This window comes from Rutilus rutilus (genome assembly GCF_951802725.1).
Source record: "Rutilus rutilus genome assembly, chromosome: 1".
In the NCBI taxonomy this organism is placed as follows: domain Eukaryota; kingdom Metazoa; phylum Chordata; class Actinopteri; order Cypriniformes; family Leuciscidae; genus Rutilus; species Rutilus rutilus.
This window is the reverse complement of record NC_140209.1, coordinates 69,081,606-69,094,662: the sequence shown is the minus strand read 5'-3', so window position 1 is coordinate 69,094,662 and position 13,057 is coordinate 69,081,606. Positions and strand designations below refer to the sequence as shown.

The 13,057-nt window shown below is 37.0% G+C and overlaps 2 protein-coding genes across 2 annotated transcripts in view; both read right to left on the bottom strand.

Moving 5' to 3' along the window:
* LOC311295271 (NACHT, LRR and PYD domains-containing protein 12-like) overlaps positions 1-6,405 on the bottom strand; it is a 60,918-nt gene extending 54,513 nt beyond the window's left edge. Inside the window, exons 1-2 of the mRNA XM_084416557.1 lie at positions 6,283-6,405; positions 1,184-1,722 (exon numbers count right to left, since the gene is read on the bottom strand). Coding sequence (XP_084272683.1) covers positions 1,184-1,635 — 452 coding nt within the window. The 5' untranslated portion in view covers positions 1,636-1,722; positions 6,283-6,405. The remainder of the gene's footprint in view (positions 1-1,183; positions 1,723-6,282) is intronic.
* A 642-nt stretch (positions 6,406-7,047) lies between these two features.
* Positions 7,048-11,969, bottom strand: LOC311296145 (uncharacterized protein). The gene is made up of 5 exons (XM_084417811.1): positions 11,414-11,969; positions 9,824-10,159; positions 8,598-8,757; positions 7,602-7,755; positions 7,048-7,147 (listed from the first exon to the last, which is right to left on the bottom strand). The coding sequence occupies exons 1-5, from the start codon at positions 11,459-11,461 to the stop codon at positions 7,111-7,113; spliced, it is 735 nt and encodes a 244-aa protein (XP_084273937.1). The 5' UTR covers positions 11,462-11,969; the 3' UTR covers positions 7,048-7,110.
* Positions 11,970-13,057: the final 1,088 nt, after the last annotated feature.

Sequence of the window (13,057 nt, the reverse complement as noted above, 5' to 3'; positions counted from 1 at the left end):
GTGCTGAAGTGCCAACTAGTCTCTCCCTATGGAGGATCCCTTTCCCACTCTACAGATAACGCGTCGTCGGGAAAACTCAATTTGCGTATCTACCCCGAATTGATAAAATAAAATAAAATTCTGAATCAAAACTATAAGGAAACACCAGTAATTTGTTTAGGCTTGGTTTGCAGGGAATTCCAAACCTGCACACATATATTCAAACGCACATAACTATAGAACCCGTTCTTAATGCGCATCTGAACGCCATCAGCGTTTCTCACAGGTTCGCGTTTAAAGTCTGTGTAGAGGGAATGGTGTCGTCTTGGCGGCCCTAATTTAAAAACAAATGATCGTTGCGACGGAAGCGAATCAATCAAAACTAACTTTAGCTGGAAAATAACTTTATTAAAGAACCGCTATAAAGCCAAAACAATCTTACGTTAAATTATACATTTATCTCTGTAAAGCTGCTTTGAGACAATCTACATTGTTAAAAGCGCTATATAAATGAAAATGACTTGAAAATATCTATAACTATTGTATTCATTTTTTTTTTTTCACTCAGTCTGTCTGATATATATAGTCTTATGTGTTATTTGTTTCATATTTCCGTAAAAACAATGTGGCATTTATTTGTTCATGAATTAATCAAATACTATTTCTTACATGGCTGCAGTTTGAGGAAGAAACTGTGCGTGTGTGTGTGTGTTTGTGTGTGTGTGTCTTTGTTACAAGATACCAGAGGAAGAGAGATATGGCTTCAGGGAGATGTTTGACAGACCAAATTGGGAAGACATATAGAAGTGCAGATTTGTGCCGAATATTTGTGACCGAATCGGAATATTGAATAGAGAGCAGGGTTTTACTTTAACGCTCCTCCTCTCCATCTCTCGCTCATAGCAGACTGACAGTTTGAGGGGAGTGGTTTAACGTTTTCAACCCAAGCCGTCAAACTGGCGTCATCAGAAAAGGAACGCCATTCCAGACCGGAAATAACTTTTCAGATTTTGATTAAAGATTACCACGGCAAACTTTTTTTTTTTCTGTGAATTAACTTGTACGGATTCATTGTTCACCACATTGTCCACCGACTTTAATCGATTGACAGCCCCATTATTAAGATATTCATATTCAGAGAAAAGAACATCAGTGAGTGAATCATCACGTTAAAAAATTTCACATCCAACTTCATGATACTCACACAGGGCTAGAGGTCACAGCCGGTCCATCACTGAGATTAGGGGGCTGAAACATGGAGTTGTTACTCTTCATAGACACACAACTGAATCCTGAAGATGGCCCATCACTGAGATTAGGAGGCTGAAACATGGAGTTGTTACTCTTCATAGACACACAGCTGAATCCTGAAGATGGTCCATCACTGAGATTAGGAGGCTGAAACATGGAGTTGCTACTCTTCATAGACACACAGCTGAATCCTGAAGATGGTCCATCACTGAGATCAGGGGGATTACGCATGGAGTTGTTACTCTTCATAGACACACAGCTGAATACTGGAGATGGTCCATTACTGAGATTAGGGGGCTGAATCATGGAGATGTTACTCTTCATGGACACACAACTGAATCCTGGAGATGCTCCCCTCTGAGTGTGAACAGACGCCTCCTCCTCTCTCTCCTCACACACACTCATTTTACAGGTCCGGTTCTCCTCCTCTCTCTCATTTTACAGGAAGTTTGCTCCTTCTCTTCCTCCTTGATGAGATACTTGATTTCAGACCTGTATGTGGACACAGAAAACACAACTGAATTTTGACACATTTTATTTAAATGGCATTTATTTTACTTTAACTTAACATCAACAGTCTTTCTACAGTTAGTGTAAATAATGTTGGTTTGTAGAGCAACATGTCGGCCACACTTTCAAACACAGCATCCTCGTTTAAACACTGGATTCATCTTCACTTTAATGACACTGCTGAACTCTTGTAGGTGTTTTCATCTCGCATTAAGCAAATATGATGTTATTTTTACGTGTGTATGTGATTATCCTGCGACTACACTTCCTTTCCCCAGTCTTACTGAACACACATTACAATATAGATTATTTAAATAATTAAATAGTTTAAAGTCAACTAAAGATTTCAACATTAAATTAAAATGATCCTGTTAAATAAAAAAATAAGTGTAAGTTTAACCATTTTCGGCCATTTAATGAGTGTTACAGTAGACGTGTATCACGAAAGTAACTCTCAACTTTATCATGTGTTTGAGTTTGAGTTCATCATAATGTCTGTTTAGACGCAAATACTCTATTGATATTACAGCTATGAAAAGTTTAACGAACTTACTGTCACATGTGAAGAGATTGCTTATTTTCTATCCTCCGAAATGGCGTCTTTACAGTCATTGGGTGTTTTTGGTTTCACTGTGTCAGTGTATGTTTCCAAAATTGCACACAAGCATGAAAACATATTAATGTACTTTAAATATTTGTATTATCTTAATGGGCCATGATGAAGCATGTAATAAACAAATATAATGTATAATATAACCTTGATTCTTTTCCAAGTAAGATGACTTGTGCCAATAAATATCCCTATACACCAGACACTTATTTTTCACTTTGTTTTGAACATGACAGTGTATACAGTTTTAATAATACAGGTTTGTTGTACATATCATTTTATTATATATTTTTTTATTTGAATATTTGATTGAATGTGTCAGTTGCAAAGGCTGGTCTCACTGGGATTGCATGAGCAGACCAAACCTTGATTTCTCTGGGATCCCATGTTTAAATAAATGTGTTTTTGCTAAATATATGACATATATGTCATTACTTCTTGTTTGTGAATAAAACTTCAACACAGAATCAGTTGCTCTTTTTTTTATTATTATTCAAAATTAAACTACTCTCATGATTTACTTTTATCTTTGATATTAACAGTAAATGTGCAAATTACTACATTATTTTATCCACTAAATAAATGTCATTAAAATGTGAACATTTTAATTGTTATGGAAAGCCTGTAGAATAGAACTAAAACATTTCCTTGTGAAAGTACTGCAGGTTTGCTCATTTCACAACTTGACCAGTTTATATCTCCACTGTGTTAAACTGAATCACGATTCACCGTGCAAAAGAATTTAGAATTTTTTTATGTTTTGTCATTTTCTAAACTAAATGCATAGTTTTTTGGGGGGAAAAGGCTTGGGAATGTTTTTTGATACGATGAGAAAAATAATAGCCTAGCACTTCACTTTAGGATTTAATAAAGACACCTTTGTTTACCAACTGAGCAAGCAATGTAAACATAACAGAACAATCACAGCAGTGTGTATATGTCAAATTTCCATATTATTAACAATAATCCTCATACTTTTGCCAATTATGTCTTCTCCATATAGACATTTGTAAATAAAACCCCCATGAGTAATTTTTAGCTTTCTGGTTGATCAATTTAAACACTTATAATTCTTTTAACATACAGTGCTATGCATAAGTTTAGACATCCATGCTAAAGCTGACTAAAAAGAGGAATAAAAAATCATCTTTTGGAAATTGAACTTAATGCCTTAATTAAAAAAATTAGGAAAAATCCAAACTTTAAGGACACCAATTTTCTTTGTGAATGAATAATGTATCATAAATAAATAAATGTTCTTCCTTAAAATACAGGGTGCATAAGTCTGGACACCCCTATGTTAAATTCCCATAGAGGCAGGCAGATTTTTATTTTTAAAGGCCAGTTACTTCATGGATCCAGAATACTATGCATCCTGATAAAGTTCCCTTGGCCTTTGGAATTAAAATAAGGTTGAGGGTAGGGTTAGCTGCCTCTAAGGAGCCATTGGGGGCTTAACACACCATCGAGCGAACCACTATTAGGTTAAAATATATGTTAATGGACTTTACAATTCTACTACACAATGGAGGTGTGGACTAGAAATTCAATATTTTTTTAAGATATTACATAAGAATGGGGTTGTCATGCCACTATCTTATATCGTTGGATTCTTTATGGATTAATAGGCTATATTCTAATGTTCCAAATATAATTGCGTTCTACTAATTCAGCAATAAACAATCAATATTTGACAAAAACTTGTCTATTAAAGGGATAGTTCGCCCAAAAATGATATTTAAGCCATGATTTACTCACCCTAAAGCCGTTCGAGATGCATACGTCAATCTTTTTTCAGACGAACACATTTTCAGTTATTTTGGAAAATGTCTTAGATCTTTCAGTGGTTATAATGTGAAGCAATGGGGTCCAGCTGATTCAAGTCCGAAAATGTACATGCATCCTTCTCAAATAATCCATCCGGCTCCAGGGGGATAAACGAAGGCCTTCTGAGGGTAATCCGTGCGGTTTTGTCGTAAAAATATACATATTTAAAACTTTATAAACTAAAATAACTGGCTTCCGGTGGCAGTCGGCGCGCGTTAACAGAGATGGATGCTGGCGTATGACGTAGGACGTAGCGTAGGAAGCGTCGTGGCGTAGAACGAACGTTGAGTTTTGTTTTGCTCTGCTCTCTGGCTCCGCTGTCACGTTCGTTCTACGTCACGACGCTTCCTGCGCTACGTCATACGCCAGCATCCATCGCTGTGAACGCGCACCGACCGCCACCGGAAGCCAGTTATTTTAGTTTATAAAGTTTTAAATATGTATATTTTTACGACAAAACCGCACGGATTACTCTCAGAAGGCCTTTGTTTATCCCCCTGGAGCCGAATGGATTATTTTTGAGAAGGATGCATGTACATTTTGGGACTTCAACGTTGTGGACCCCATAGCTTCACACTATAACCACTGAAAGATCTAAGACATTTTCTAAAATAACTGAAAATGTGTTCGTCTGAAAAAAGATTGACAAATGCATCTCGAACGGCTTGAGGGTGAGTAAATCATGGCTTAAATATCATTTTTGGGCGAACTATCCCTTTAATACCTATTTGCGTGAACTTTAACTTAGAAATTGTTAGACTGGTGCCCCGCCTCTTATTCTCAACCCTCTTACTTTATGCCGTATGGTATCGTGTTGGGAAAACAGGAAGGAACATCGTGCTTTGCGAGTGACCCATCGCTTGTTGGTGAATGGTGTGTAGCACAGTTTGCTTTGCCGATTGCTAGACGTGATTGGCAAATGGTTTGCCAGAATATGGGTCACTGAACACACATTATAATATAGCCTATAAAAATAAAAACGTTAAAGTCAACCGAAGATTTCAACATTAAACTGATATTCTCCTGTGTAAGTGTAAGTTTAACCATGTTACAGTTAACGTAGCCTATACTTTTTCCTTTAACAGGAGAATATTATTATCGGAAGTTTACTTAATAGTTTGCCGATTATTGCATTAGTGTGCACTACTACTACTGGCTTTGTTGCTTTTTACACTGAAATGACAAATTAAACACAGGTATTACTTTTACCAACCATGACCCGTTTATATGCCATATTCTGGTAGTTGATGTAATTTTTTACTCCAGTGGGACCACAGACTCTGACAAATTTGGCAAGCCACAGCAAATAACTCCAATCTTATCAATCAGTGTCAGAGTGACTCGCCTGGTTTTGTTGCCATGTGTTCGATGGGCATGATGGCCCTACTTTGCAAAATCTGATATTTCCTTCTAGCCAATCCAATAACCCTTTCCACATGAATACGCACATTAGCTATTTTTCTAGTTTCTTCCACCTCGTATGCTGACAGCTGTCTTTTCCCCTTTGTGAATGCAGGCATCTGTAGTGAAGCACAGTAGCATCCTAATATTATGTTTATAATCTATATGTGTTCAGTGGCGCAGTAAGACTGGGGAAAGAAGTGTAGTCGCAGGATAATCACATAAAAATATAAGTGTCACTTTCAAACACAGCGTTTAAACACTGGATTCACCTTCACTTTAATGACACTGCTGAACTCTTGCAGGTGTTTTTCACAATCCGTTTTTCGTCTCGCATTAAGCAGAAATATTATGTTATTTTAACGCGTTTATGAGATTATCCTGCGACTAGGCCTACACTTTCTTTCCCCAGTCTTACTGCGCCACTGAACACACATAGATTAAAAAAATAATTAATTGTTTAAAGTCAACCGAAGATTTCAACATTAAACTAATATTCTCCTGTTAAAGGAAAAAGTAAGTGCAAGTTTAACCATTTTCAGCCATTTTATGAGTGTTACAGTTGACGTGTCGTGAAGTAGGCCTAGATATTACAAAAGTAACTTTCCACTTCATCATGTATTTGAGTTTGACTTCGTCATAAGGTCTGTTTAGACGCAAATACTCTATCGATATTACAGCTATGAAAAGTTTAACGAACTTACTGTCACATGTGAAGCGATTGCTGATTTTCTATCTTCTGAAATGGCGTCTTTACAGTCATCGACTGCTTTCGGTTTCACTGTGAGACGAGTAAACACCCAGCAGCGCCTCCTTCCTCCTTCTTCTTCTTTTGTTTTTTTTTATGGCGGTTGGCAAACCAACTTAACGGTGCATTACCGCCACCGACTGGGCTGGAGTGTGAATCAGGAGATATTTGAACTTAACTAAAAAAAAAAAAAAAACTTTTGACTACCCAGCCAACATGTCCATGTGGGCCCCATGTGGGATTTTGATGGGCTGTAACTTGGGCCCTGCATGGGCCACCCAAATGGGGCCCAGATAAATTTGTCCATCGGCTCCACATGGGCCCCATGTGTGTTAGCCCATATGGGCTAATGATGGGTACACAGTGGGCTCCAAGTTGGGCCCATGTAGGAGTTCATTTTATGGGCCCACTTGGGTCCCAAATTATATAATATTAATGGGCCGAAAGTGGGTCCCATACATTACCCTTATGGGGCCCTTATGGGTGATCTCACTGGACCACAGTGGGCCCCATTTATTAAGTAAACCTGATTACCGTGGTTTAAGTAAATGTGCTATACTACAAAATTAACTTTCAAATCACTCCAACTTTGTTACTGTTTTGTTAACCAGTACCTGCCCAAACCAAAAATGCATCAATTTGTGTTACTTTAACATTTTAATATCTAAGAAATTACAAAATATTTGAATTGCAGGAAAAAAAATGACTTCAATTCAGAATGTGTAAATCAACATTTCTTTTATTGAAGTTACTGTCTTCAAGATGAAACCTCAAATAAAAGTGATCAGTCCTGTGCCAGTACAGAATCCTCAGCTTCAAACCTAAAGAGTAAAGAAAGAAAAGACAAATAAATACTTTAAAAATCTTAGCAGAACTTCAAAAAAATCAGTTTTACATGAACATTAAAGAAATGCATGAGTATAATCTAAATTATAATCATGTTTCACGCTCATACCCCCAAAAATAATCTGAGCAAATACAATAGATATTCTAGATTTTGGTGCTTGAACCCCTAATAAGAAAATTGGAATATAATAAAGATCATTAATAACAATAAGAACACTACCAAAATTAATAGGTGCCAATGCACCCTCAATGATTGGCCCCTAACAAATACAATAAGGGTCTTCCTTTGCAGTTTGCCCCCTAAAAATCAGTGCTGTTGAATATTTGATTCTGATTGGTTAACTTAACAGATGTTAAAAATTACTACTAACTGAATGAAAAACAAACAATTTAGCTTTCCCTTTATTTGTTATAAATTATGTAACTTACACCTCTGACTGTGCTGCTCTCCGCACAAGGTTTGGCTGGGCTCTCAAGGCACGGTTGCCATCTCTATCCCTAGCATTTGTGAACCATTTACCGAGGGCTGTCTCCACCTCTTTCTTGCTGACAGTTCTCAAGAAAGTGTTCTGTTTCAGGCTACCTGTGAACCAAAATAATAAATTAATTTTAATGAAAGGGTGCTACTGCAGCAATACACCACTATATTGAGCGCAATACAGCTAATATATGAAAAGTTCAAGATAGATAAAACTCAGTTTTTATTTATTTTCATAAACATTTGGTGATTTTTTTTTTTATATTGTTCATTCAAACATCAAACGGAAAAAAACTTTTTTTATAAAAATAAACCTGACGTCTAGGGCCCTATTTTAACGATCAGAAACGCAAGTATCATCGTCATGGACACAACAATGATTTCCCTCTTGTTTTAATACTTTATCTTGTAATAATGTATGATTTGCAAAAATGAAAACTGCTGCATCTGTGTAGATGAGAGAAGCAAAGTATATGCGTGTTGTGCACACACAACATTATGGCCAAGTATGCGCCCTTAAAATAGCACCAGGGAATGTTTGCGCTGGAACACGCCTCCTCTTTTCGCTGAACCGCCCCCGGGATCGAAAGTTCATTCCCTAATTTACCAACGTGTGTCTGTGGAGGGAAAAGCCCGCTGTGCGTTGGGTGCAAAATAGGAATGATATATGATATGATACATGCATCGGTGTACAAAGTCAATTGTGCTGGGTGCAAGATAGGGCCCTTAGAGTGTTTTTGTATATCTAATTTACATTCGCAGATGTAATCTAAAAAACCATACAAATCTTCAGGGTTCCCTTTAAGTAATCATTTTTATCACCAGAAAACAAAATGATCAAAATCAACATTGAGCTAGGACCTTCTGGTTGATTTGACACAAAATGACCCCAAACCGTTTGCGTTTTTACTAATCTATGTAAATGAAGGATGTTGAAATGTATATACCATGCAAAGTATCAAACAGACGTAGGCTCCTGAACGAGCGTTTTCCATGGCGCCCTGTGAGGTTCAATTGACGGGCAAGGTCATTCGTCATCAAAAATGCCATAGTTCTACGGACACACTCATCAAGGCTCCTCCCTCCAATGTCCCCAAGGACTGAGACCTGAAGTTGAGATGAAAAGAAATATAGAAGAAACAAAATTACAAATGTAGTGGTAACAGTTCATTAAGGGAAACAGAGTGGGTTAACTTAACCTAGTGTGTACACAGAACCACCCTCTGCATCTACAACTTTGGTTATGTGGGGAATATGGCAAAAATGTATCACAATTTTTTTTCAGGCAGGATCACGATCCACAATTATTATTTTTTTATGGTGTTTAAGACTATTTTGCAATTTACAGAGCAGTTCAGCTAAAAAATTTCCCCATTTATTTTCTCCTTTTCAGGAACAAGTGAAGAGTGAGCTTGTTATAATTGCACTAAAATGAAGGCCAGTCATTAATATGTTTACAGTCATTAATATATTCATATAGTTCTTTGCATATGTGTAATAGTTAATTCCCCGTTGTTATTTAGTCAGGCAGTAAGTCACTTGCATATTGTTAGGACCCGACGGTGCTAAGGACCCTGAAGTTGACGCGATTTAGTTGGTTTTACACTGCTCTAGGACCATTCTGAAAAAACTCAGGAGTGATTAGTCCGTGGGAGACCATCTAGACTAGTATAACCCCCAATTTCCACCAGATGCGGAACGGCTGCGGAACGGCTCCGCTGCGTGACAGCTCCGTGTTCCGTCGTCCGTCAATACCCACCAGGTCCGTATTTGTTGCGGAACGGCTGCGGTCATGACTGACAGCTGAAGTCACAAGGACCCACGAGATCTCGCAAATTCACGTATGATCGCGCGATATAAGTGCTGAATTGCTGCGGAGCTCTCCGGCATCCGGCAAAAATAGAAGCTCTGCGTATCTGCTCCGGAGGGCTGCGCATCGCCGGAGTCGGAACGCAGCTGTACCGCATTCAATGGAAATACACTCATTGACTTTAATGGAAACCTATTGACTCCGCCGCCATGCCGGAGCCGTAACGCAGCCGGTGGAAATTGGGGGTAAAACTACAACTGATAGAATGTGCACTGCATCACAACACAACACTCTCTGTAGAGAGATCGTGGAGGCATTTAATTGTCAACGATTTAATTTATCGCACACACCTAGAACACTTACCAAATTTTTCTGGAAGTCAGACTCACAGAGCTTCAACTCCAGATCATCCACTTCAGTAAAACTCTTCAATGGAAAGGGGACTCCCTCAGGCAAGACAGGAACCACACAGTTTTGTTCTCTCTGCTGCAGAAGACACTGTATCATGCTACCCTGTACCTTTTGGCAATCTTTAATTTCTTCCAGTATTGTCAGTACACGAACGAACATTCCATCCCTCACTGCTGTTCCACTGGGCTGAAGTGGTCTGAACTGGACTGAACTGGGCTGAAGTGGTCTGCAGGGAGTACTAGTAGAACTTGTCTGTGCTGGGGTGCTGCGACCTGGCGTTTGTGCTTCCTGTAAAAGAGAAAGAAAATAAGATAAGAGAGAAAATGATTATAATTATGCATCCATCTACTACAGCATCGCATGCATTGTAGTCTCCCTGAGGAAAAAAATCACTGCTTTAGGAAGAATTGTCAAAACTCCTTAAATCATCTAAATCTACAACATGCATATAGACCCTAAGCTAGACCCTAAGCTATTAACGTTTTGAAGTTTACACGGAGATTATAACTGTATTGTTTTTAAAAACTTGCACTTTGTAACATATTAATCATTATCATGTAAATAAACGGCCAGAACAAATTAAAAGTGTATCGGGGGGGGGGGGGGGGGTTTCCAGTTGAAAAGTTCTGTGATGCAAAGCTGAATTTTCAGGATCATTACTCCAGTCTATCACATGATCCTTTAGAAATCATTCTAATATGATGATTCATTATCAAAGTTGGAAACAGTTCTGCTGCTTAATATTTTTTCATAACCTGTGATACTTTTTTAGGATACTTTGATAAATAAAAAGTAAAAAAAATAAAATACAAAAATGTTTTAAAAATAGAAATCTTTTGTAACAACAATATACACTACTGGTCAGTAATTTGGGGTCAGTCATTTTTTTCTTTCTTTTTTGAAATAAATTAATACTTTTATTCAGCAAGGATGTGTTAAATTGATAAAAAGTGATAGTAAAGAAGATTTATATTATTAGAAAATATTTATTTTTTATTTTGAATAAATGCAGTTCTTTTTAACCTTTTATTCATCAAATATATTAGGCAGCAGAACTGTGTCCAACACTCATAATAAATCAGAATATTAGAATGATTTCTGAAGGATCATGTGATAGACTGGAGTAATGATGCTGAAAATTCAGCTTTGCATCACTGGAATAAATTATTTTTTAAAGTATATTCAAATAGAAAACTATTATTTTAAGTTGTAATAATATTTCACAATATTACTGTTTTTTTTCTGTATTTTTGATCAAATAAACACAGCCTTGATAAGCATTAGAGACTTCTTTCAAAAATATAAAAAATCGTAATGTTTCCAAATTTTGACCTGTACTGTACATCAGCGTAATGTTTCTTCATGCAAGACCATTGTTAATAATGTACAAAAATGAAAAGATTAAAATAAATTACTTATCTCTTTTTACCTGATTAACCTAAAGGCACAGCACAACTATGACATTAGTTTAGGATACTTTTTAAACGATCAATACCGACATGCCTACTGATTAATTGAGATAACATAATTAAGATAACTTACATCTAGCACTAGCAGTATCAATCCATTCTGTATGTGGAGACATCGCATTAGGAACTGCTTGACCGGATCACTAATCAGCGAGTCAATTGATTGACTTCAAATGAGTCATTCTGACAGTTTTGTGATTTTATTCAACAGGTTCACTAAAAAGAACCGATTCAAAAAACGAATCGTTCATGAATGAGCACAAATTATTAATGTTTCTTTAACTACAACGAACAATTTCGATCTGTCCCTCAAATAAAACTTTCCTGAATACTTAAACTGAGTGTACGGGTAGTATGCATCATTTTATGGGACTTTAAGCCGGGTTTTCACCGGCTGCGAAGCACAGGCCTAGAAGCGCAATGACGCATTCTTGCACGATATACTGCCTCGGTCATTATTATGAGACCGAACGATTATGAAAAATACGGTAAAGCGTGTAAAAGGGTGAAAAGTCGGCGCGAACACATATTGTATAAAATTTGCTGGTTAACCAACTTCATTTTAGTTAGCTTATGTAACTTGTTTGAGCTCGGCTCGCTAACCTTCGTTAATGTTCGTTAAATGTTAGCTCTATTGATTCCGAAATATCTAGTTTTATAAAATCTTAAGTAAAACAAAGTTAATACAAAATAAAACGTATACATATCTTACCTTGGTAGTGTTAAACAGGAGATTTGACGGTGATGTCTAGAAGAAACTTGTCCAGGAGAGAAGGAGACCGTTGGTTTTTTTTTTAGTTTGAATGTAAAGGCGGGAGGAGGCAATCATTATAGCTTGTGGGGGAGGGGACAGTATGATGCAAGTGCTTTACTCTTTTAGAAAATATAGTTTTAAGCACTTTTTTGCACATAATACAAAATAAGTGTTTTATAAGGCCATGAAATTTACACACACACACAAAAAATAAAAATAAAAAATAAATTTATTTGACAAACATGATGTGCATTTTGTATTATATCAAATTAAAAAAACTTAGTCAAATATTTTTAAATGTTTTTCATTTTCAATACACAATTATGGCAGGTACTTTTAAAATAAATACAAACCAAAATTAGTAATACAAATTTAGTCTAATATAGCCCAATTGGGGCCCAAACAAGACCCACAAATAAACAATAATGGGCAGCCTAGCTGGAGCCCACTACCTAAACCAAACTGGGGCCCATAGTAACCCCATCAAAGTGCCCACTCTGAGCCCATGCCCACATGACACCCATATAACCCAGAGAAAACCCATGTGGGGCCCACATGGACATGTTGGCTGGGTAAGTCTGTGTGTCTCTCAGAAACTTAATAACAAAGTGATCAATGTTACTGGATGTTTTCCCTAATAAACCTTGAATTGTAAAATTATTCTGATTGACCATTCTGAGAGACTGAAAAAGCTGGTTTCTTTCTTGGCTGTACTTTGTGCAATGAAATAAAATATGCTCTACAGTTTGTAAATGACTACAATGTTGGCATTTCCCTGTTGGATGTTTCCCTATTATCTTCAATGAAGAATTGAGTCCTGTGTGTCCTATTCTTAACCGTGTACTTATACTTTCCTCTCTTCTACTCCTACACTCTGTCCTTCCTATATCCACTTCTGGTTGTATATATATATAAATGCCTCCCATTATCATGATCCAAACAATACTCCTGCCATGTTGATCT